The 24370-nt window shown below is 52.4% G+C and overlaps 1 protein-coding gene across 5 annotated transcripts; it reads left to right on the plus strand.

Annotated features, from left to right (window-relative positions):
- Nucleotides 1–3865: 3865 nt before the first annotated feature.
- Nucleotides 3866–24191, plus strand: TCOF1 (treacle ribosome biogenesis factor 1). Of its 5 annotated transcripts, XM_034066660.1 has the most exons (18): nucleotides 3866–3999; nucleotides 4354–4409; nucleotides 5973–6115; nucleotides 6791–6897; nucleotides 7158–7503; nucleotides 8302–8396; nucleotides 8854–9090; nucleotides 9723–9992; nucleotides 14762–14918; nucleotides 15082–15224; nucleotides 16957–17130; nucleotides 17886–18132; nucleotides 18362–18462; nucleotides 19203–19431; nucleotides 19990–20556; nucleotides 22514–22614; nucleotides 23159–23199; nucleotides 23633–24191. In XM_034066660.1, exons 1-18 carry the CDS (start codon nucleotides 3889–3891, stop codon nucleotides 23643–23645), a joined length of 3138 nt encoding a protein of 1045 aa, XP_033922551.1. In that variant the 5' UTR covers nucleotides 3866–3888; the 3' UTR covers nucleotides 23646–24191. The 5 variants fall into 5 exon arrangements, with proteins under 5 accessions (XP_033922551.1, XP_033922548.1, XP_033922549.1 ...); XM_034066657.1 differs by having other exon boundaries at nucleotides 23159–24191; XM_034066658.1 differs by having other exon boundaries at nucleotides 18365–18462; nucleotides 23159–24191.
- The last annotated feature ends 179 nt before the right edge of the window (nucleotides 24192–24370 follow it).

The raw sequence follows: 24370 nt of genomic DNA on the forward strand, positions 1-24370 counted from the left end.
CAGATGTTTCAAAGCTGGCTGCTGGTTCCACCACTGATAAAGCAATAACGCACCTTGGGCTCAGTTTTGCCTCCAAAATGACCTGCTGGGGTGATCCCTGAGCAACCCAATGTGGATTAAGAAAGCTGCAGGCACAAAGCTGCCCAAGCGAGGCCGAGCTGCAGCAGGGCCATGTACACAAAACAATGCCATGATTCATCCGAGACTGCCATAACCCATCGAGTTTCATCAGGATGCTGTGGCATTTAAAATGGCATTTCCTCCCATCTGCTGCGCATTAGCAGACAAAGAAAAAGGAGGAGGGGGAGAGAACAGCAAAACAAAGGGGGGGAGAAAGAAGAAAGCCGGGATTCCTGAGTCAGACTGTTCCCAAAGCAGCTCCTTGTCCTTGTAAAGCCCCAGCCCACCCCACTGAGCTGAGGGCACTGAAACTGGTGCTGGACAGTTCTGCCCCCAGCGCTGCCCAGGGCCTGGCTGCAGCGTAGGATGTGCTCCCCAGGCTGTGGTGAGTGATGCTGCTATCAGTGACCCACAGCCCTGCAGAGCAGCACCCAGTAGCCCTCCCTCTGCACCCCAAGTTGCCAAGCAGGGGCTCCAGTGAACAGCCCCCAGCTAATCCCTGTGCTGGCTTGATCTTTCCTTGGTCATTTCTTCTTCTCCATCCTCCTTAGATTTCTCTTCCCTTCCATTCCCTTCCTTTCCCTTCAAAATGAGAACTCCTTCCTCTGTCCTTATGTCTCCCTTCAATGCTTCCCCTCTTCTCTCTCTGCCGTGCTCCCACCTCCAATCCTCACCATACCTTAACACCCTCCATCTCCATCTCTCTTGCACTCCCCCTGCCCTGACCCATCCCCATCTCCTGTGATACTCTCTCCTCTCACTCCAAGGTGCTTTTCAAGAGGGAGAGTGCAGGGCACTTGAGCAGGAAAATACATCTTAGCCTCTGAAGTGGGCCAGGAAGATTACCCTCCTAAACGTGGATTGCACAGAGCCAACAATCTGACTCATGAGACACATCAGAGTCACCGATGGAGGCAACAAGGGTCCTGTCCCTGACCACCCATCCCACCCCTCGGCTGTGGAACGAAGGTGGAGGGAGCACCATCCCTGTAGCTCCGCCTGGTATCAGCAGCCATGAAACTTATGGATGGGCAAATGCATTCCAGTGCAGCCTGCAGAGCAGCAGCACATCCCTGCAGGCCCAGGGGTCCAGCAGACGTGCCTGGAGGCTGTCAGCTCCCGCTGGAGGCAGGACAGTGCTCTCCAACCTGCAAGCACGCTCCCTGACCCCGGGCTTGGCCCGGACACAAGCACTCATTCAGAATGGAATAGGTGTGGACGAGGCTGACCCCAAGCCATAACCAAAGAACATGTGAAAGCAGCAGCGAGCAAAGCTCTAGGCTTGTAGAGCTGAGGGCAGGGATGGGGCTGTGTGGTTCTGAGCAGACAGAGCTCAGCTGGCTCCTCAATTACAGCTGCTTTATCCCCTGTCTGGATTTGAAACAGCTTCCTGCGATCCCTCCGTGACTCAGTGTCTTGGCATGGAGAAGGCATACTCGAGAGGTTAGCTTCTGAAGCCCTCCGGGGACGTTTCACCTTCCTAAAATAAAGAGAGGGCAAAGCAGTTTTGACCTCCCTCCAAAAACTGCACACACACACAAATCTCTCCTCAGTGTGTGCGTGCTGCTGGGTCTCAGCTGGGGTAGGTTCTCCTATTTATAATCCTGCAGCTGTTTGCTGACTGAATAACTCTATTTATTATTTGGCATGTTTACCAACCGCCCCGAATACCTTCGCTACCTGTAATTGTGGTGCAGCATACATACTATTTGTGTTCAGATTTCTTCATTCAAGTGGGTTGCGTTACTCCCAGGCCCCACGCTGTGGTTTGCTGAGGGTATTCATGGTTCCAGGGGATGAGGCTTTGGACTCAGGTGACCCTGAACTCTAGTGGACCTGTGAAGAGATACCTGGGGGTGTGGGGGGAATGGAGTCATGTTTTCAAGGTATTTGTCCATGATGCTCAGGGCTTTGAGATATTCAATTTGGTTTCCTTAAGAGCAGTTCTCCTGAATGTGTTTTCTTCCATCTATGCTCATTTTTCCCTTCCATGTTATACTGAAACTGGTCAAAACCAAACTATTTATGCTTTCTAGTGCACATGAGCTCTGAGCCAATGGAGAGGAGAAGCCTTGAAATGCAGCAGAGCAGGGGTTTGTTGGCATTCCCATGTCTGGGGAAATAATGCACTCCATTTGCCCAGGCACCCTGGAGAGCATCTTTCCTTGGCACAGAGAATGGAGAGCCCTGGAAAAGCTGTCCTGGCAGAACACTTCCAACCCGGACCCAGGGCACTGCTACCATGGGCTTTGCTCCCCTCTTCTGTAAAGTGAGCTGAGGGATCTTCCTGTGTTGTCCTACCCTGAGAGCTGTCTGGATGCTCTCACCCTCCTTCGTCACCCTGCTGGCATCTCAGTGGCTTGCTGCTCTGGTGACCTGACACCCTCCAGCCTTCCTCCCACCCACCCTCCATTCAGACCAAGAGAAACAGCGCTTCTGCACTTTCCTGCACCACACAGGGATCCTTTCACTGGGCAGCATTTGCCTGGAGAGCTCCATTGCTCAGGAAGGACCCTCTGCTTCTTTTTAGCTGAGGTCTGGGCAGCCCCTCCTGTAATCACAAGGATCCTGGTGGGAACAGGCAGAGACAGGAATGGGGCTTTAATAAAACAAACCAAGGGGTTCCCAGAGGTATAAAACCATTCCAAACTGCACCAAAGTACACCTAAATCTGTCCATCCCCGTATCTGCAGCAGGCAGCACCCTTTGTGGACCAAGGAGGCTGAATCTCCATCCAACCTCACTATCAGAGGCCAGCTTCTCCAAGAGACACCCACCCTTCACTGCTCTTCCCCTTGGGTTAGGAGATCCAGGTCTCCAAACCAGGCCTTGCACCCTGGGTCATCTCAGTGCATCAGCAGTCACTGTGGGACACAGCCCCAGGCCAGCCACCCCGCTGTGGCTTGTGCTGCAGCCACATTAACACCGAGCATCAACGGCTGCTTGTGCTAGCCCCAGCCACGGCTGCCATTCATTTCACAGGAGCTGTAAAGCTGCCACCCGGGCAGTGGCTCTGCAGCCCTGGGTGATGCTGGTGGCGAAGGTGCCAGAGCCAGCTGGAGCCGGGCCAGGATGACATTTAACCTTGCCTATAAATACAAATAAAGGGCCCGTATCTCAGCAAGCAATGGGTGCATCATGGGTGTTATTGAACGTCCCACAGACAAACCCCTGCCGAAGTGCAAGGAGCCAGGCTGCTCCTGGATAGTGTCCATGTGGAGCAGGGTGGTGATGGGGCAGCCCCCTTCCAGCAGCTGCTCTGCATCAGCGGCTCCTTGTCCTTAAGTTGCTCGGTTTAGCCCCAAAATTGGCCAAGCACATCAATTTCCTGCAGCACTACATCAGCCTTGAGAGAACATCGTAGGAGCAAAGCCTCTGCCTTCAGAGCAGGACAACTGAGTGGATGTTATAGACCCACGAGTCACAGCCTGGACTGGGTTGAAGGGACCTTAAAGCTCATCCGGTTCCCCACGGACAGGGACCCCTTCCACTGGAGCAGCTGCTCCAAGCCCCTGTGTCCGACCCGGCCTTGAGCACTGCCAGGGATGGGGCTGCAGTAACCGCAGCCCTTCCCACCCCGTTGTTAGCGGCCTGTCCCCCATTACCCCCCTCTCAGCCCCCATCGCCCACCGCCCATGCAGCGATGGAGCCGCCACGCGCGCCCCACCCCCATCCTCCCCACCCCGCACTACAACTCCCATCGGGCAGCGCGGCGGAAGTGGCCGTGACGCGCGGGTCGCGCAGCACGCGGCGCCCGCAGGCCGCACCATGGCGGCGGACAGGCGCGGGGCTCCCGAGCTGCTCGCCCTCATCCACCAGCACCTGCTCCGCGGCGGGTTCGCCCGGGCGGCCCGGGAGCTGCGGGCACAGACCGGGCAGGTAACCGGGACACCCGCCCCGGGCGTGACGGGGTAGCGGCCTCCGGAGGGCCTGGGCCCCCCCTTCCTCCCTCACCGGGCCCGGTGCCGCTTTGCTCCCTGACTGGGTCCTCGGCCCTGTGCCGCTCCCCGCTGCACGCAGGTGTTGTCCCGGCCCCCAGTGGCTTCCGGGGAGCAGACCTGGAGCCGGTGGCTGGTTAAAGCCGTCCCGAGCACGTGGTTCCGAGCAGGGTGTTATTGGGGGGTGTGCGGGGAGGACGTGGTTCCGTTATCCCGGCGGTGCTGGCCGTGCTGCCGTCTGGTGTCATCCTGACCTGGGGCTGGTGCCTGACGCGTGTGCCCTCTGCTTTCACAGAAGCTGCTCCCTTCCCTCTCGGCCTCTCTTGAGGACATCTTTACCCACTGGGAAAAGTAAGTCAAAGGGGGAAATGCCTATGGAATAAATTCCAGGCTATGTTCACGTCCAGGCTGCATGGCACGTGTGAGCTTTATCTGCTAGAGTTTCCTGTTGTCAGAGTATTTCTGATGATGACCGTGCTCAGCAGTCTGAGCTTGGGGATAGGTTGTTAACGCTCTAGTTTTGAGCAGCTGATGCTGTTCTTGCTGGTTGAGGTTAATACTGGAGTATTGTGGGGCTCAGAGTCATACTTTACTGCCAGAATCTTTCCCCCAGTTCTGTTTCACTTTCGTTTTAAATCCATGTGCTTTGCAGGAGTGTTGACCCAAGAGCAGAGAATTAGAGCAGATGCTGAAATGCCAAAGTTCTCGCAGGATCTTAAACCTTGGCACAGATGATGTATCTGCTGACTCAGAGAAAGCCTCTTGGTTTCAAATCCTTACATGTTCAGCCCAGCCCCTTCCTGTGTAGCTATTTCAGTGGGGACCCCATGTCAAGGTCTGCAGCACCTCCCTTCTGGGGTGCAGGGACATTTGCACCCACCCTGTGCACTGCTGGCTTGGGTCTGACACTGGTGGCAGCCACAAAGCTGGGCTGTCTGGAGCTGCGCTTCTGTGCCTGTACTGGGGAGCACTGGAATGAAGATGCTCCTCAGAGCACCTATGTCAGCCTCCTCAGGAAGTGTGTGTTTGTTTCAAAGATGCCTTTTGCTAGAACACCTCATGCCTTGGTGCAGGTTGTAGCAGTGTAGAAACGGGCTTGCAGTTCCCCCTCTAACAAGTGCCTTGGGACACTGCTGTTTGTCCTCATGCAGTATCCCTGGGTACCCACAACAGGTTTTCACAGTAGTCCCTGCTGTGTTATCAGCTGCTGCTGAACTGGGAAGGGTTTGTAGGGTCAGAGCTGCCTGCGTGGCCTGCCCTGTTCTTTTAAATTGTTAAGAGTAGTGAAGAGGACTTGGTAACAGCAAATGTGCCTTGGCTTTGCCTGCTTGCAAAAACCTTGCTGCTACAGCTCTGCTACTAAAACACTCTCATAAGCACAGTCTTTACTAGCCAAATTGTTAAACTAATCTTGCTTCTAAATCAGATAACAAACAGAATAAGGCTTTTACAGCCTTCAGACTCACTTCTGGCCTTGTGGCATACCAAGACCTGTTTGGCGCTCATTGTCCTAACCCTGGGGTTGCACTTACTGTCTGGCTGTAGCTGCCTCCTGGAGAAGGAATTTGTCCTGTGGGATGCTTCTGCTCTGTTGTGAGAACCAGCCTGACCATGCACATTTTTACTTCTCTGATGAAGTGTGAAAGAGTCTGCTTAGGACACAGGAGAAAATATGTACAGTATCTCCTCTGAGTATTGCAGGGAATATGTTGCTCTCAGGAGTTGCCTGAGGAAGACTGGAGTTGTTCCTTGCAGACTAGAGAAGTATTTCTCCCACCCCTTTAAGGAGCTGTAGAGGAATGACACTGATTGTCCTTAGGCTGGAGCCTGACCCAAGAGTAGGTGAATCATTGTATTTTATTCTTTTTAAGACACTTTTTTTTCCCCATTCTGATGCAAATCCTGTTCCTTCAGAACTCCCTCAAATTCCAGGAGAAGAAAGGTGAGTGATGATGAAGAAGCCATCCCAGAAAAGATCAGAGTTCCTGATCCCATGAGCAGCTCTGAGAGCTCAGACAAAGAAGAGGATGAGAAAGAGAAAGCAAAAGCTGCAAATGGTAGGAGTGTTTCACCACCCTGGAACTGACAGAGTGGGATCAGAGGCTTGTGTAGGAACAGCTGGACTTGCTTGGATAGAGAAAATGCTTATAAAGTGGTGGCTATTCCCTTGTTTTTAACTAGTTTAGCATCTCCTTCTCATGTGGGGTTTCTGGGAGCACAGATGTCTGCTGGAGCTAGGAGAAATCTGTTGCAGTTCAGTGGGGAGGGATGGGTGTTGTTGCTTGGATAAAGCATTGGGAACCTAATGCTGCCCACTGTGGAGCACTTTCTAGTTGATCTCAGGTGTTTGTGGGCCAGGAAAAGCAGGCCTAACTGTCAGATGAAGGAAGAATTTATTAGTTGGAAAGCCTCTGTCTTGAGGTTGGAATAGATCCCTGGTGTAGCTGATGTGGCTCATGTAGTGTAACAAAACCCCATGTATCTGATATGGTTTGGCTCCGTCTCACCTGCTGTATAGACCAGTCCTTGGGAACATTCAGGTCTGAACAGGTTCCTTGTCTTGGTGCTGGAAAGGATGGGGTGGAGGAGAGAAACACTTGCCTGTTGCAAGGACAGTGGTGGTGGTGTTGGGGCAGGTGTGGAGATGGGACTCTGCCCTCCCTGCAAACCAGAAGCCATCCTGATGCGAGAGATGCACTCACAGGATGTCTCTGTGGCTCTCTCCCATTCAGCAGTTGGCCTTCCCCTGGCCACCAACTTGGGAGTGAATGTAGAAAGCAGTGAAGAGGATGACTCCTCATCAGAAGAGAAGACACCAGCTGGAAAAGGTGCAGTTGTGGTAAGGCAATTCTCTTGGTTTCGAAGGCTGATAGTACTCTGGGGTCAGGACTATCCCAGGCTCATTAGGATGTGTAGAACTGTGGGCTGGAATTCTTATTTAAATGACCCTCCTATGCTGGCATAATCCTTCTGTTAGATCTGTGCTTCCCTAAAGAGCTCTATGGCTTGCCTGGCTGCCAGGTTGTTCTTTAAGATATGTTGTGTCCAGCTTAGCCCCTCATCTGTTTACAGGCTTCTCATTTCTTTTGTTCCCTGTAGGTGCCACCAGCTGTGGTGAGTGGCAGAGCTGCCACCAACTCCTTGCACTCTCCGAACACACCCACTGCCCCTGCAGGCAAAGCAGCCCTGCCCTCTGCTGCAAACAGAACTGTGGTCTCAAACAAGCAGCAGCAGCGCAATGCACCAGCTGCATCTCCAGCCAAAGCTGGGCAGAAACTGCCCGGTCCTGGGAAGCCTGGACATGCCACAAGAGCCACAACCACAGTAGGTCAAAGCAAAACACTGGTATCGACCAAAGCACCAGAAAGCTCCAGCAGCAGCTCCTCATCAGAGAGTGATGAGGAAGAAGAGACACCAGCTGCAAAGGGCCCAGCTCCCAGAGTGGGTAAGGAGCCAGCGGGATGTGGTAGATGCATGTGTGCTCCAGCCCCAGCACAGAATCAGGTCTGAGCTGTGCTTTCAGCTTGTGCCTTTCAGCTCCCATGCTGGAAAGCTCAGAGTGATGCTTGCTCCTAGGGGAGGCTGTGAGAATCCTGCAGAAGAGCCAGCTCCGGAGCTCTGTGGGATGAAGCCAGCATGCCTGCTCCCGTTTCAAGCAGCAGATTCTGTGCTGAGATGTCTGTCTGGCAGCACCCAGCACTATGGGGTTGGAGATAAAAGCGTAGCATATCTGGAGGAGATGCAGTACTAAAGCTGCAGATGCTTTGAGCTTTTTGGAAGGGCACTGCAGCATCTTCTCTTTATATTCCCACTTGTAAAGTGATTGCTTTTCGGTTTTGAGGTCTTTAGGGAAATCTTACTGCTTTGAAGTGTGTGTGTTGTGAGAAGCTCTGAAAATGGTCCTTCTCTTGGCTCTTTTCCAGAGGAGCTCCAGCCATGCTAGGTACCTCTGCAGGGAGCTGTGTGTGGCTGGACAGCTCCTGTAGGGTCAGAGGGTGGCCAGGAAGGATTTCCTATCTTTGCCTGCACTGAGGGGAGGAGTTTGTGGGCCAGTGTTTGTCTGGAGAAGCTGTTCCCAGCAGGCCACTGATGGTTTCAGCAGGGCTAGGCCCTCTTCCCTGCAAATCCCCTTAGTTCTCTCTGCGTTATGTTTTGTTTTCCTGACTTCAAAAGCCACATTAGCATCACGCTCGGGGAGCTCAGAGCAGGCAGCAGTTGTGACATCTCCTTGCTTGTGTTTCAGAGGCAAAGCAGGCAGCTGGGGCTGTTGAGAGCAGCAGTGAGGAATCAAGTGAGGAGACATCCTCCGAGGAGGAGCCTGCAACTCCAGTGGTCCAGGTAACCTCTCCAAGCCAGGGTTCCTTGTCTCCAGGAAATCGCTTCCCTTCCCTTGAAGTAGAGAGAAAATGCTGCAATGCTGTACTCTGACAACACCCCCTTCCCTGGGTGTGTGAGATCTCCAAAGCCAAAGAAACATGCTATGTGGCTGAGAGTCCCACTAACCCCTGCCAACATCAGCCATTCTATTGCCATTCCTCTTAGTGCCTGAAGTTGAGGGTGATCATTTGGTCTGTAGGAGGTGATTGGTGTGCAACTCCACAGATACAGTCAGGCAATCCTTGGAGAAAGTGGTTTGCTTCAGATACACCCCAGGCTGTTGATCTGAACAAGCCTGTCCTGGTCAAATTAGTGAGGTAGCCGTCTTTAACACAGATTCCGTGCAGTTACATCTCTCAATGGGTTTCTTCTGAGATGTTAACTGGCTGTAATTCCCTTTTGTTCCCCCTGCTTCCAGGCAAAAACAGCTGTGAAAACAGTACCGGTTAATGCAGGGCCTGTGAAAAGTGTCCCAGCTACTCCAGCACCCCTCAAGAGAAATGCAGTGAGGCAGACAGCAGTGGCACCAACCCAAGCCAAACCTGCACCCACAACGGTTCCTACAACGGTTTATGGGGCTGCAAAGCCCGATGACACATCAGAGAGCAGCGACTCATCAGACAGTGAAGATGAGGAACTTCCACCAGTAACCCAGGTGCGTCTGTCTGAACTTGTGTCTCTCTTCGTGTGCCACTCCAGGGCCAGGAATTGCAGTGAAAAGGAATTGTAAATGCATGTAGTGTGTAGCAAGGTCGTATTGGGGTGGGAGGCAAGAGGCATGGGATGTTTAAAGGCACCTCCATGTCTTTGCTCTCAGTTCTATTCAAGCCATTGTTCCCTTCTTAAAAATAATAACAACAAAAAAATCCATCAGTACATTTAAATAAAAAAGCCACAGCAATTATTTTGCCACCCGAAGAGGCAAATTGTCATGGTTGAATTTGCCTCCCAGCTGTAAATTGCAATAAATAGTGTCTAATTTGTCAAACTGAAGCACAGCTCAGCTTCCCCACTGTGAAGAGTGCAATGTGCCGCAATGCACCTCACTGGAGGGGCCTGGTAGTATCACAGACTGATGGAGAGTTCCTGCTCTTGCTTTCTCATCTTGGGAGACCATCCCCACACAGCTAGATGAAAGGATGCCTTGTGTCCTGCCAGTTGCTAATCTTCCTTTAACATTCACCTGTCCCAGGGGGCTCTGAAATCTCTTCCCTTGATTACAGTGTGAGCAAAATGAATTATGCTGCTGTGATGTTTGCCTTCTTTCACTGTTCTTGTCTTGTCCAGACAAGGACACCTCCAAAATCCTCCCAGGCCATCCCGTCTCCAGTGAAACCTGCACAAGCAGCATCGGTCTCTGGCAAAGCAGCTCCAGTGAAAACACTTCCCCTCTCCCAAGGGAAGCCAACACCAAAGCCAGCAGTGCCAAAGCAGGCCAAAGCTACACCGGGAAAAACTGCTGCTCCCACAAAGCCTGTTGAAAATGCAAAGCCAGTGGAGAGCTCTGACTCCTCAGGCAGCGAAGAGGAGGATCATCCTGTGCCTATCAGCCAGAAGGTAGGTAATACTGTATTCAACTCGGTGCCAAGGGATGGGATATGCAAAAACATTGTTTATCCCTTAAAATGATGCTACTGATCTCCTTGAAACACCAGCAACATGTTGTATCTCTGTCCCTATGTTGTACCTCTGTCCCTCTGAGAGGAAGAACTTTGTACTTGGAAACTAGAGGATGGGGGTAACCTTTTTGATACCAACCGTTTCACTCATGCTTTGCCCCTCAGAATGCCCCTCTGTAACTGTTGTGTGGTGTCACAGACAGTTTGGTCTTGGTTCTCCTGTGAAGATTTGTTTAGGACCTCTCTTGAGAGAAGGACCATGAACTTAGTCTGGACTCAGGTGACTGAACTTAAAAACAAGCAAATCCCTTTCTGAGAGCACCCTCAGGCATGTTGTACAGAGATGTTCTGCATTGACTCTGAGCTGCAGGGCCCTGCTGAAACTGCCCTGAGAGCAGCATTTTGGAGATGGCAGCTATTATCTGCAAGGGAGGAAGGGAAGCCGGGGGCAGAGGCTCACGTGTCCTAGCAAGGAGGCTCTTTGTCACCACATCCTTTCACTGTTGACAGGCAGGAGTCAGAGAGGCTCTGCATTTTTGTCTTCCTAGCCTTGGTCTGCTAAGGTGGGTGGAGGGGGATGGATCTCTAACAGTTGGCTCTGTGCTGCTCTCTTCCTGCATGATTCTATGTGAAGATTCAGTTCTGGGCGGCAGGAGCAGCTATTCTGATAGCTGTGCCATGGGGTCCTGCTGCAAGACTGTCAAGACTCATCCATGTTAGAGTTCTAGGTGAAGGATGTGCTGGGGTAGGTTTGTTTCTCCCAGGTGTTGATTGGAGGCTGGCAGCAGCAGGTAGCTGTCTTGCCAGTGGTTATTTAACCACTTCAGCATCTTCCCTCTTGCAGACTGGTGATTACCTCTCAAGAGCTACATACAGTCAGCAAGGAAGAGCTTGTCATCGAGGAAGCTCTATTTTTGCGAAACAGGCTGTTTCTTCACTTGTAAGTAGCCTACAGGCAGAGACCATGAGTGAAGCCTGAAGATAAACCATTAGGCTTAGTTGTGTCCACAGTCCTGTCCTCCTAGTCAAACTCTTCTTAGCTCATCCTCACCATCTGCTACTTGGGCATATGCTAACCACTGACTTACTGTATCCTGCAACTTCCTCTGGCTTCTGTGCAAGATCCAAACAGATACAGAGCGTTGGAAGCTGCTTCATCTTTCCCTGTGGGGGTGGATTAGCACAATTAAAATGAACATCATGCTTAAATTGAACTGCTTAATTGGTATGTTTACCCCTGAAGATTCAGGAATATTTAGTCAAAGAAGTTGACAAGGTGTTTGCTTATTTAAGGATGGGGAAGGATGGTGATGGGGCACAGTCTATATTGATCTTAAAGATGCTGTGAGCTCCTTTTCTTTTGGAACTGCTAATTCTGCTCTGCTTCCTCTTTCCTGGATGTTTTGGATCAAAGATGACACTCGAGTCCTCTGTGGACAGCCTTCAGCTTCTGCTGACCAGGACTGGGCATGAGATGCACATGTGTGTTTGGAATCTGTGTCTTTCTTTAGCATCCCAGGCTGCACTAGTGGAGGCTGTGCCTGCAAGTCTTCATCTTGGATCATGGGCCAAATCTCCCACCAGATGGAGAGGCTCTTTCCCTTCCTGAGCCCTGTCCTTGCTCCTGGGCAGATGACAGTTGTACCTCTGCTGTGTCGTGACACTGGTCCTGGTGCTGGTACCCTGGTGGGGCACAGGCAGCAGTGGAGTGTGATTGTTAGAGCATGTTCAGCGCACGTGGCTCAGTGTTGTTTCCCCTCTTGTCATGCAGCACTGCATGATGCAAATGGACCCAGTGGAGTGGCAGATGGGTTGTGCTGGCACTGAGTCACCACACTGAGCCACAGGCAGCTCAGGGGGCTGGAGAGGGAGCAGGAAAAATGATTTCCTCATGACTTTCCTTCTCCCTGAGTTACTTCAGTACCTGTGGCTCTTAAGTTGTCTGCCTGTGTTCTCTGCTCCCTGGGCTCAAACTTAAACAGGAGATTTAGGTTGGGTATAAGAAGAAGCTCTTCCCTGTGAGGGTGCTGAGGCGCTGCCACAGAGTGCCCAGAGAAGCTGTGGCTGCCCCATCCCTGGCAGTGTTCAAGGCCAGGTTGGACACAGGGGCTTGGAGCAAGCTGCTCCAGTGGAAGGGGTCCCTGCCAGTGGCAGGGGTTGGAGCCGGAGGAGCTTTAAGGTCCCCTCCAACACAAATTCTATGAACTCAGCCATGCTGCTGGCTGTAATGGATGGGAAGCTAGGTGGGAGCTGATTCCCGCTCATGACTGAGAGACAAAACAGAGTATGTTTTTGTCAGTGTGTTCAGTAAAGTATGTATGTTTACGGAAAGAGGCAGGAAAACACGAGGGTGCAGTTGTCTTTTGACCTTCGGACTTGACAACAGGGAGATCATGAGAAACTGCACAGCCCCATGAGGAAATGAGCTGGCATAAAGCCGACTGGTTTTTCTAAGGGTATAAAAGCAGGATCCTCTAGCAGCTGAATCCAGAGCCTCACCTGTGGGTGGATGCACTGCATGGGAATTTTCCCAGTTACCTGAGACTTCTAGCATCAGCTGCAGCAGGGCTTCCCAGCTTGGAGTCTGGGCCTGGGTGGTTATTTGGTGGTAACTGGTGATGTGTTTCTTCTTAATCTCTATTCTTTTTATGCAGCAATGATTTGATGCATTGCTAATTTTCCTCTGTGCTTTACTTATATGTCTCTGATTTGCTTTATCCTTATTCACTACATAGAGATAGATACTTGGTTCGCTTTAGTGTGCTTGTCTGCTTTAGTGTGCTTGCCTGTTAAACTGATGTTACACATGGTGGTTTCATCGATGCCTGTCAGCAGAACACTGGCCTGATCCCACCTGAGGCCATGCCATAGGACGTGACAGGTGTAAGCCATCTGGCAGTGACCAAGATGAGGTGGATGGAGGGACCTTGGCCTCCCCCCAGGAAGATCTGAGGAGTCCCAAGGCTGTGTAAAGCTCATGGCAGTTTCTCTGTGGATGCTGTTGTGTCAGGATGCCTCTGTCCAACAGCTCTTTCCCAGTCTCTTGCTAAGTTAGGAAATGAAGCAGTCCTTGTGCCTTGCATCCAGGTAGAGGGAGATGTCAGTCCCATTGCTATGAAGGTCTTCAAAGTGAGTAAGTGGGCTTTGATCTCTGTACACTTCTCCCTTGCACAGCAGTGCCTGGGACAAGAGGGAGTGAAGCTCGAGTGTGTGAATTCTTGTGTCTGCTTCAACTAGTTCTCTCTTCAGCACTGCAAATGTGGCCTCTCTCCTGGAGCTAGTGACTCACTGGTACCAAAACAAATCAGACAAGTGAGGTTTGCAGTCCCCCCTCCAAAGTGCTAGTGGAGGTTTCTGTTTCTCTAAGCAGAGTCAAAATGTGCTTGGCTTGTTCAGAGAGCTGTTCTGTAATGGGAGAAACATGCGGATGCTGTTGTCTGTTTAGTGTTTGGCTTGGAATGATAAACACTGCCCCGGTGGCAGCCCTTGGTAGGGCTGTGCCAGGAAGCACAGGAAGATCTGTCCTTCTGGGAAGCTGCTTGACTCGTGCTCTCAGATACCAGCCAGGAGCAGCCCCCGACTGAGCTGGCACTGCTGAAGTGCTCCTGGACCTCTGCTGTGGGCTGAGAGAGTACGGCTGTGTCGGGAGAGGGGGTGGCACAGGCCATGCAGCCAGGCAGGAGTCTCTCACCTTGCAGGAGTGTCGTGGCTGGAGAAGGAGCACTGGAGCAAGCTGCCATCATGTGTGGGTTGGATGGGGTCTGCCTGCCCTGGCAAGCATGGTGTACTCTTTGGCAGAGCAGCCCAGAGATGAGCCAGGAGTGGAGTAAACTGAGTGGGTGCAGAGCACTTCTTGAATATCGGTGGTGGTGAAGTTCCCAGATGCCTCTGCCACCACCAGTCCTCAGCAGTGAGCAGGAGGGGGTGTCTGCAGCCTTTGGCCCAAGCCAAGGAAGGAGCTGGGAACAGATCCTCTCACCTGGCAGTTGTGTATCTTGTGCTTTGATAGTCGTGGCTTCCCAGCACTGACACAATGCTTGAGGCACTGGCTCGTGGCCTATTCTGGGACATCACAGTGTTGAGGGGAGCTACAGAAAGGTACAGCCCAAGTGAGTTGCAGGGTTTTGTTGTCTGGAGATATCTCAGTTCTTAGACCTGTTGACAGATCGGTTTCCAGCGTCTGTCTCTGCCTGCCCTCTGTTCCCAAGTGCTTGTCAGCCCTGTGTCTACGCTGAGTTCTCCAGCAGCTCTAGGACGGAGCTTCTTTCATACTGCCTCTGAATCTTGCAAGTGATTTAGCACAAGACTCCCCAGCTCCCACTAATTATCCAAGGTGGGGGAAGGTCATGCTTAAATGATGATCTCGGGGTTGCAGTGCTTTTCCTGCCTTCAGACTCCTGTTCAGACATTGTCTCAGCCTCAGTAATGAATTGGTGGCATGAACCCTGTGTGCTCGTGAGGTAAAACACACTTGGGCTTCCTGTTCAAAAGCATATTGCTAAAGGAGGAGGTATGTGTCTTCAGCAGCTCAGTCCAGGCAGTGCCTGAAGCCCCTTCCAATCTTGACAGACCAGGGATGGAGTCCGTGTAGTAACAGCTGTGTTAAGAGTAAAACAAAACCCAGCTTGAGCTGAAACTGCATTTAAACTCCTGGACAATACCTGCAGTAATTCCACATTTCTGGGCCTGTGTCTCTTTTTTGTTAAGAGGTTAAGAGAGCAGCCTGGGCCTGTTCCCAACCTGAGCCAGGCTCCTAGAGCAGTGGGAAGCACCTTGAAAAGCCAGACCTCGGAAAGTGGGAGCAGTGACACTTCTGACAGTGAAGAGGAGTCCCCTGCAGCACAGACACAGCCTCTGCAAGCTGGTGAGTCCCTGGTAGTGGCCGGGATGCCTCACCTGCATCCTTGTGGGTTTCCTTCTCTCCCCTGCACATGGAATGGGCCAGCTTGGTGTGATAGCTCCTGCTCTGGTCAGCCATGGAGAACAGCTCTTTCTGATGGGGACAATCGTTTATGCTTTCTTTGCAGTGAAAACCAATGCTGTGTCCCAGCCAACAAGTATAAAGAAGGCACCATCTCCAGCAGCAGCCCCAGCCCCTCCACCTGTGGAGAGCAGCGATGATTCCAGCGAGGAGTTAGATTCAGAGGAGGAAATAGTGCCCCCTTCTCAGGTAAGGAGTTGCTGACCCGTTGGGTGTGGGTCCCGACTTGGAAGGTGGTAGTTGGTGGGTGATGAGAGGTGCAGAGAGAAACCTTCCCGCTGGCTGGATCAGGTTTCCTTGGTGGCATCCCTGGGTCTCCCTGACCTGGCTCTGGGCACGTGTCTCAGCTGCAGCACACTCACGGTATGAGGGAGCAGTGGAGGGTGTGAATGTTTGGGCAGGAACATGAGTAGATGCACAAAGCCAGGCCTCCTCTGGGACTCTGTCCCCTTTGCCCTGCACCAGGGACTTATGTCTGAAAAGCAGCCATATCCTTGCAGGAAGAGTCTTCTTATGAGCTGGGTAGCTCCAAGGCAACCTTCCTTCTGGTTCCTCCCAGTCCCGTGGTGGTGTGATGTGGCTGGAGCTCTCTGGACTCCCCCTCTACAGGACTAGGGAGGCTGGAAGGATCTTCCCTGCAGCAGTAGCACAGCGGCCCTGCTGCCTTTCAGCTGGAGGAGCCAGACTCCTGCCTTGGAGAAGGGAAGTGACCTCATATCTGTGCCGAGGGCACTGCTGTGTGTCATGGAGCCAGTCCCGGCTCTCTCACCTGAATCTCTTTGTGCCACATCTTTCTGTGTCTCCATGCCAGTCCTGCAGAGCAGTGGCTGAGGTGCCTCACTGTGGAGCTGTCTTGGGTCTCTCTGCACTTCTGCTGCAGTTTGAGCCTGAGAAAGAAACCACGCAAAGAAGCAAAGAAGGAACGTGGCTACTGTTCCTGCGTGGTGGTGCCTTGGCTGCTGCTCTGAGCCCAGGGCTTAGTGTCCAAGTGCTCGTCTTGTCCTGCACGTGTGTGTCCTGCCTGGCCAGCACCCTTGCTGAGAGATGCACTCCAGGAGCCTTCCCTGTGTTTGCCTGATGCTGTGGCCAGGGGAAGGGCTGCTGGGCAGGCAGCCAGCCTGAGCAGTGCTTCATTAAAGCCTGTTTGTAGGACGAAGCCTGTATAAAGTAATGCAGTTGCTGTAACTGGAGCTGTGTGCAGGACTGCTGCGAGCTCACGTCGCAGTGACGGCTCTCGGCACAGCAGAGCATTGCCTTCCCTGCTGAAGGCCAGATGTTGTGTGAGGGAAATGTCAGCCCACAAAGACCCAGCTTGTCAGGGAGCTGGGGAGGAGGGAGGGCTGCTCACGTAGCCTTGCTTGTAGCACAAACCAGGAGGCTGAGCACTCCTTCGTCGCTCCTACTCCCTCCTCTGCTGGCATTTGTGTCTTGGACTTGATGTCAGTGTCTGATTTCCATGCCCCTGGCTCTTCTATTTTTAATCCCCCTTACATTTAGTGTGGAGGTTTCAAATGGGAGGCAACAAAATTGCTTCTTGTTAATGTGCTCTGTGCATTCTGTGGCTTGCTTGTGGACCTGAAGGCAGATTTGCCTTGTGGTTGGTGTCTTTGTCCCTGTTGCCAATTAACTCTCAATGTGTGATTTTTAGAGTGCAGGAAACGTCCTGGAGTCCAAGTGGCCACTTTGCAAAGTAGGGTTTACAAAAGCAGTCTTGCTGGTGTAGCAGTGGGAAGGGATCACATCAGGTTTTGCCTGCTTGTCCTCAGGATGAGTGCCTTTGGGGCACTGAGCTAATGTGACAGCCTTGGTTCTGTGCTGAAAATGATGGAAGGGCTCAGGAGTTAGTGGTGGATTGGTCTCTTCGGTCTCTTTTCCCATGCAAGTTGTGCTCTGTCCTGATTTTCTTTCTCACCTATTTTAGATTCTGCCCCAGCAGAACATGAAAGCAGCCAAGCTTTCGAGCACAGTGGCTGCTAAGGCTAATGCCACGCTGCCGCCAGAGAAGGGGACACAAACACCTCCTGCCCCTCCAGTTACCAGAGGGTCCAAGAGCTCATGTGGTGATTCCTCAGATGAAGAGGTGGTGGCAGAAAAGGTAATGACAGGAGACTGCAGTGGGGAGCTTCCCTGAGGAGATGGGTCTGCTGGAGCCTGAGGCTGGTGCCTTGTCCCCAGCTGAGGGACTGTGTTTGTGGAGGGTGGGGAAGGGAAGTGCTCTGGTTTAACCACTGTTATCACACATATCACACCATATCACATAAAGTAAGGCAGATGAGCAGAGGGTAGCCCTGGTACCTTTTGTGTTCCTGCCTCCCACCTGGCTGGTTGGTTTCCTTCTACAGGGAACGTTTAGATTGGATATAAGGAAGAAATTCTTTACTGTTAAGGTGGTGAGGTGCTGGAATGGGTTGCCCAGGGAGGTTGTGAATGCTCCATCCCTGGTGGTGTTCAAGGCCAGGCTAGACAAAGCCTTGGATGACATGGTTTAGTGTGATGTGTCCCTGCCCATGGCAGGGGGATTGGAACTGGATGATCTTAAGGTGCTTTCCAACCCTAACTATTCTATGATTCTATGTTCCTGTTCTATGATTCCTTTCTGATAGCAGTGCCCTGTACAGTCAGGCGTTGTCTGCTTTGCCACAGCTGCCTGCTTCATCTGTGGGCCAGGGGAGATGGAGGTCCTGTGCCCTGAATGAGAGGTTCTTGGGCTGACCTTGACACAGACTGAAGCACTATTGCTGAAGAAGGGCTGAGGTGATCAGAGCCCAGAGCAGATGGGCTTGTTCTTATAGTTGATGGGCATGAGCAGTTATTCCTCCTTCCAGATGCCTTTCATCTTCCTCTCTCTAGGTCCCCACAGCCTCTAGCCTAAAGCAAATGGTTCCTGTGGGAAAAGCTCCCACAGCCAGTGCTGCCACACCACAGGCTGCTCCGCTCCTGGGAAGCCCCATGGCCAGGTCAAGGAAGCCAGGCCTGAAGCCAGCACAGCACACCCACCCGAACCAGGCTGTGCCACCCAGCCAGGCAGAGGAGCCCACGGACAGCAGTTCCTCAGGCAGCAGCGATGAGGAGGCACCCAAGCAACCCCCCAAGCCTGGTCAGTTCTCCCAAGAAGATGCTCTCAGTGCTGCTGGCCAGGCCGGGGGGGGACAGTGTTTTGTTACCCTGTGGGAGGTGTGTCACCTTCACATAGTGCTTGGAGAGGAGTTCTTCCTCTCCAGCTTTGTAGGATACTGCTTTCTTTGGAGGCAGTAACTGTGGTGGGAACGTGAGCTCAGCCCCAGGCAGCAGTGCTGGGTTTAATGGGATGAACTCTGCTCCTTCAGCAGGCTCACTGCAGAAACCAGGAGGGACCCAGAGAGCCCACAGCTCCTCCTCGGAGTCCAGTGAGGAGGAGGAGGAGGAGGAGGCAGCAGCAGCATCACAGGTATGGTAGTTGAGCAGGATGGGATCCTTTCAGGTCTTGCAAATGGCTCCTAAGAAGCACAGAGAAAGGACTGAATTCTGAGCCATAGCAAACAGGGTGCTGGGTGGGTTTGCCAGCACAGATATGAGGGCTCCCCAGTGCAGTGCTGTGAGCAGGGCCCTTTTGGTGAGTGCAGAGAGACTTTTGAACCTGGAATGCTTCCCCAGGCTGCAGGACCTTGGATGTGGGCTCATGGTGCCTTTCCTGGGGGAAGGGCATGGAAGGAGGTGGTGCCTTGCAAGGGTTAATCCAGGAGAACTGGTGCACGGTGCCAATAGCAGCAGGATTTCTTTCTCCACATTTATTTGTAACTTAACCCGTGTCCAAGCCATTAAATTCCCTTTGTAAGTAACGTGTGGGGTGTGCAGCACATCTGCAGTGCATTAGCTGTGCATGGGTGCATGCTAATGGCCAGGAGCCTCCCCCAGGCCTCATTTACTAGGCAAGAACAAAGAGGAGAACCTGTGGCCGTCAGCTCTTGCTGTTGTCAGCTCAGGCAGCATCTGTCAGTGCTGGCCCCTCTCGTGGCAGCCCTGGCCTCTCTGCAGGCTTGACTGAACAGTGCAGGATCTCCGTGTGGGTGGCCAAAGGTGGGCTCTTCACTTGGAGCATGGGAGCAATAGCAGCAGGGGAAGGTGTGAATGTCTGGTGTGTAGGAGGCTGCCCTGCTGTGACTCTTCAGTGTGTCTGTGCTGTTTCAGTCCCTCCTCACAGGCTATTTGGGCCCCTCCAGGACCCCAGCAACACCCCAGACACCAAAGACCGTTCCCCTCCAGCCTATGGGCAAAGCAGGGCAAGGGAAAGCAGCCGTGACTGCTGCCAACTCCCACGCCAGGGCCCCTGTGCAAGCAGCCCCAGCCAACAGCTCCAGCAGTGACAGCAGTGACTCTGACACAGACGTGGACCAGGTGGCTACGAACCACAAAGCAGGTGGGTCTCCTCTGGCAAGGGCTGGAATCTGCCTGGCTGAGGAGCAAACTGGTGCTGGCACAGGAGGGTGTCACTGGGACAGGGCCCTGCTCCCAGCGTGTCTGCACTGCAGAGCCCAGCAGTGTGGAGTGCTGCTGCCGTCTGCTGGCTTCCTCTGGCCACAGCACAGCTCTCTCCGCTGTGAATGCCCCTCTTGTGAGGCTCTGTGCTGGGTGCCTTGGCCTCTCCCAAGTCTGCTTTAACCGCAGTAGTTAATGCAGTTAATGGGAGCGAGCAGGGCTCTCCCTGGAACTGATACACACTGCATTGGTGTGCTCTGGTAGTGATGGCTGCTATGGAAGGTCCAGCAGTCAAAGCTGTTGACATCCACTTCCCTTGCCAGATACTTGATTTCAGGCTGAGATGCCTTTTCCTGACCCTGCTATAGCAGGATTTGCTTGTGAGGGGGAGGGCCAGATGCTCCTTTTCACATGCATGCTTCCATCCTCCAATAACCCTATGGTTCATATAAAGAATGCTCCCTGAGTTGTCTTCTCTCTGTTGTCAATGTTTCTGCAGAGAACAGCCATCCTCCAGGGCAGGAAGCCACAGGAGCCTCCAGCACAGAGAAGGTGGCAAGAAAAATGGAGCCAGATCATGCCAGCGTCAAGCGTTCTCCAGTCAAGAAAGCCCTGCCTGTAAAAGAGAATGATCTGGGGGCAAAAGGTGCACAAATGACCCCAGCATCGTCTACACCATTCTCCATCCCACAGTCAGCGGAGTCAAGCTTGGGGATTGAAACCGAGATCACTGGGGCCAAAGTTCCTTCAGTGCAAAACCCAGTGGAAGGGCTGGAAGGGAAGAAGAAGAAGAAAAAGGAGAAAAAAGAAAAGAAGGAAAAGAAGAAGCCTTCCTCCACAGCAGACAAGGCTGTGAAAGCAGCGAAGAGCAAAGACAAAGAGAACAAGAAACAGAAAACGTCTCACAAGCGGAAACAGCCAGAAGAGGATGGGGCCATGGGGCAGCCCAAGGAGAAGAAGCAAAAAGTGCAAGCAAATGAAGAAGTACCCAAAAAGAAAAAGAAGAAATTAGCTGGTGAGCTGGGGAAGCTGCCAGGCAGCAAGGAAAAGAAAAAAGGAGCTAAAAGTAAGCATCTGGGGCTGCATTGGATATAGGTTCTTGCATCTGTGAGGAGCACACCCACTTTCCCATTAGCTTCCTGCTTGCCTACTTCCCTTCTAGAATCATGGAATTATTTAGGTTGGAAAAGACCTTTAAGATCATCAAGTCCAACTGTGAACCCAGCACTGCCAAGCCCACCACTAAACCATGTCCCCAAGTGCCACATCTACACATTGCTGGTTTTACTAATATCCAGTCTAAACCTCCCCTGGCACAACTTGAGGCCATTTCCTCTTGTCCTATTGCTTGTTACCTGGGAGAAGAGACTGACCCCCACCTCATTACAGCCTCCTGTCAGGCACTTGTAGAGACCCATAAGGTCCCCCTGAGCCTCCTCTTCTCCAGACTGAACCCCCCTGGTCCCTCAGCCCTTCACCATCTCTCTTGTGCTTCAGGCCCTGCCCCAGCTCCATTGCCCTTCTCTGGCCCTGCTCCAGCTCCTCAAGGTCTCTCTTGTAGTGAGGGGCCCAGAACTGAACACAGGATTCGAGGTGCAGCCTCACCAGTGCCCAGCACAGGGAGATGGATGATCACTGCCCTGGCTCTGCTGGCCACACTATTTGTGATACAAGCCACGATGCTGTTGGCCTTCTTGGCCACAAGCTGGCTCATACTCAGCCTGCTGTCAGCCAACACCCCCATATCCATTTACAGTGGGCAGCTTTCCAGCCGCTCTTGGCCCACTTGAAGTCAATGGCAAGTTTTTCACACCTCACTTCAGTGTTTTTCTGCAGGCTCAGCACCAGGCTGTGTTGCAGACAGCAAGCTGGGCTCTCCTACCTCTGTTCTGGGAGAGGTGTTGCTGATTGTAAGCCGCAAGGGCTGTGTTCTGCCCACTGCACTCTATGTGGTGCCTTGCTCTTTGTCTGCAATGCAGAACAGCTCTGCTAACCCAGCTCCCTGCCCTGGCTCCTCTCTGGCAGACACCACACACTAGCAGAGAGCTGGGGTGCAGTGTGGCTGGGGATGGCAGGCAGAAGGTCCCTGCCACGCTGTGAACATGGCAGAAGCAGCCCAGTGTTTATGTGTGCAGGGCTTCGTGTCAGAGCTTCCTGAGCACAGCCCCTTGCTACCAGCTTCTTTAAAAGATCAGCCTTGAAATCTGCTGTCATCTGCTGTGTCATCTACTGCTGTTCCCTGCGGGGTGACAGTGCCCCTTCCTAGCACTGTCTGTGCTGCACCATGGGGAGCAGCTCAGGCAAGAGATTTGACTCTGGGCTATTACTGCTGCTTTGAAATCCCTGGAGAAAGAGGAGGATTGTTCCATCCTGCTCGCTGCTCCCAGCGTTTCCTGCCCCTCTTGCCTGTATGTGCTCTGTAACGCTGTTTGCTGCCTTCATGCACAGGCAGTTTTCTTTCCTTTGCAGTGCAGAGTGTATTTGCAAACCAGAGCTGGTTCTGTGTTGGATCTTGGAGGCTTTAAAAGAGATAGAATGAGTGAGCCAGGTCTGCTGGGGTTTCTCTTCTGCAGAGCTGCAGTCCTTCCTTTTGGAGGAGTCACACTGCCCATCAGCTCTTGTGTGAGCTGGGGCCTCTTGGAGCAGTTGTGCTGAGCTGAACCTTGTGTGCATCTGGTGTTAGCTGCTCCCCTTGCTCTGATTTCTGGTCCGGCTCCTCCAGCACTGAAACGATTGCTCAGAGGGGGTGGCAGGAGGTGGAAAGAATGTAATCCTGTGTAATTCTGTGCACACATGTGCATGGATGGTGGGATCAAACCACTCTGGGCCAGAGGTGCTGGAGAAGCAGCCCTGGGTGAGCTGCCGTGTACCAGGGCTCTGCTCTCACGCAGTTACTGCTCTGTAAAGTTTGCTGAGGTTTGATCAGACCCTTAGTGGAGATGCTCCTACCACTCTGTGCTCCATCTCAGAGGCTCACAATTACAGAGTCCCTCTCTTAATTGACTTTTCTTTCCCTCTCCCAGAAAAAATGACTGGAAAAGAAAAGAAAAAGGGCAAAAAGGTGACATCTGAAGGGGATCCTATAGCAGATGGCTCTGCTGAGCTTCACAAGAAGAAGAAAAAGGTATGTGCAAGACCCTGATGTGCAGTACCACAGGGAGAGCTGTTCTGAACTGACCTGTGATGCTCATCCTAATAGCATGCCAGGCTGCAGAGGAACAGACCCTTGCTGCCTTGCTGGCAGTGCAGAGGAGGCTGCAGTTAATTGTGGCTGTTCTTGGGTCACCCTGACCTTTAGCTGGTTGGGATTGGGGTGGCTCAAAGAAGGGCTTGTTCCTGTATTGCTCCCTCAGGAAAGATCCCTTTCCCTGGAAGGGTCAAACCCAGGTGCCATTCTGGTGGCAGAGAATCTGCCCAAGGAGGAAGTGCTGCTCTTAACTCTGTTCATCTAATTTTCAGCAGAAACTGGACCTCTAAGCTTGGCAGGCTACTGCCTTCCATCCCAAGGGCTAGAAAAGGGTGCAGAGGAAGACTATAGGATGTTCTTTGTGATGGATATATCCCTGTAGAGATGGTAGCCAAGAGGCCTCCGTGGCTTGTGGCTTTGCTGTGTCCTTTATGTTTGTGGTGTGATGACACTGATTTATTTTATGCCCTTTTCTTTTTAGAAGAAGAAAACAGTTGAGCCTGAAGGACTGCAAGAAGGTACATGGCCTGTGGGGACTGTCAGTACCTCTGAATAGCAGCAGCCTTGGCCCAGGCTTGGGAAGACAATGTGCCCTCTGAATGCTCACTGAGCCAGCCTGGCCTTAGGTCAGAGGGTCAGAGAGCGCAGCGATGCAAGGAAAGTCACACAGCAGCGTGCTGGCTTCTCAGGATGTGTTTGACCTCACCTCTAGCTGCTGAGAACTGGATTTCCAGCCTGGACCTTGCTGTCCTCTGTCTTCAGCAGAGATAAGCAGCCTCTGGCACTGTCTGTCTACCCTGCTAAGCACAGGGAGCTTGGAGAAGTAATGTGGAATAGATGGTTGTGCTGTAGGCACCTGGAAGTGGACCAGATGACTCTGCCTTGCTCTGCTCAGCTGTAAGACTGTTCTTCTCCTCCCCATCCCTAACTCTTTAACTCCTCTCCCCAAAAGTACCGCATCCCTGTGAGTAAGGATTTGTGGGTGAAGATCACACAGCAGAGAGGAAAAGGAAGCTCATCAGAATTCCAGCCTTTTCTTTTTTTTAATAATAATTTATAACTTCTTTTAACTGTGACTGTTAGAGCAGAGCAGCACACCTTTCTGCCTCCTCCTGCCCTGCGGGGGCCCAGAGACTTGCTTAGTGCCCCTCACTCACGATGGCTCACCTGTTGCACAAGAACTGAACCCAAGGAGGCAGTTTGAGCAGAGCAGAGCCAGCTTGCATAAACTGCTTTCCTCCTCCTTGCCCCCACCACCTCTTCCTCATCACAGAGCTATATTTTTAAGAGAAACTTTTCCCTTTTTCTGTTCTTTTCCTCTCTCTTCCTGTGATTTGTGCTGTCCTTTTGCTACTATGGAAGAGAGCTCTTGGGTTTACTTTTTATTCCAACACTGATGGTTATTGTGTCCCTGGAGTTGCACTGGGCAGCTGTGTCCAGCCGTTGCTCTTGGCCAAGACGGTGTTGTTTTCTGTGGGTGGTTGGGTTTTTTATGGAATACAAAAATAAAAGCAGGAGGTTTTGCTTCAGCTGGTTCAGGGGGAGGGAGGAGAGCGGGGCCAGGCAGTGGTGGGCTCAGCCTTCACCCAAGGATGCTGCATGTACAGAAGTAGAGTCCAGCATCAATCCAAGTTTGTAGGCATCGCTTCATCCGCTGGGAATGATTGACTGCTCCCTGCTTGCTCCTGAGGAC

This window comes from Melopsittacus undulatus, chromosome 10, assembly GCF_012275295.1.
Source record: "Melopsittacus undulatus isolate bMelUnd1 chromosome 10, bMelUnd1.mat.Z, whole genome shotgun sequence".
Classification (NCBI taxonomy): Eukaryota; Metazoa; Chordata; class Aves; order Psittaciformes; family Psittaculidae; genus Melopsittacus; species Melopsittacus undulatus.

What these genes read in the sequence shown, in the direction of transcription:
- TCOF1 (XM_034066657.1), top strand. Translation starts at nt 3,889, where the DNA reads ATGGCGGCGGACAGGCGCGGGGCTCCCGAGCTGCTCGCCCTCATCCAC. An exon ending in AACTTCCACCAGTAACCCAG is followed by an intron (nt 9,091 to 9,722) that starts GTGCGTCTGTCT and finishes TGTCTTGTCCAG; the next exon opens with ACAAGGACACCTCCAAAATC. An exon ending in AGGCAGCAGCAGCATCACAG is followed by an intron (nt 18,463 to 19,202) that starts GTATGGTAGTTG and finishes GTGCTGTTTCAG; the next exon opens with TCCCTCCTCACAGGCTATTT.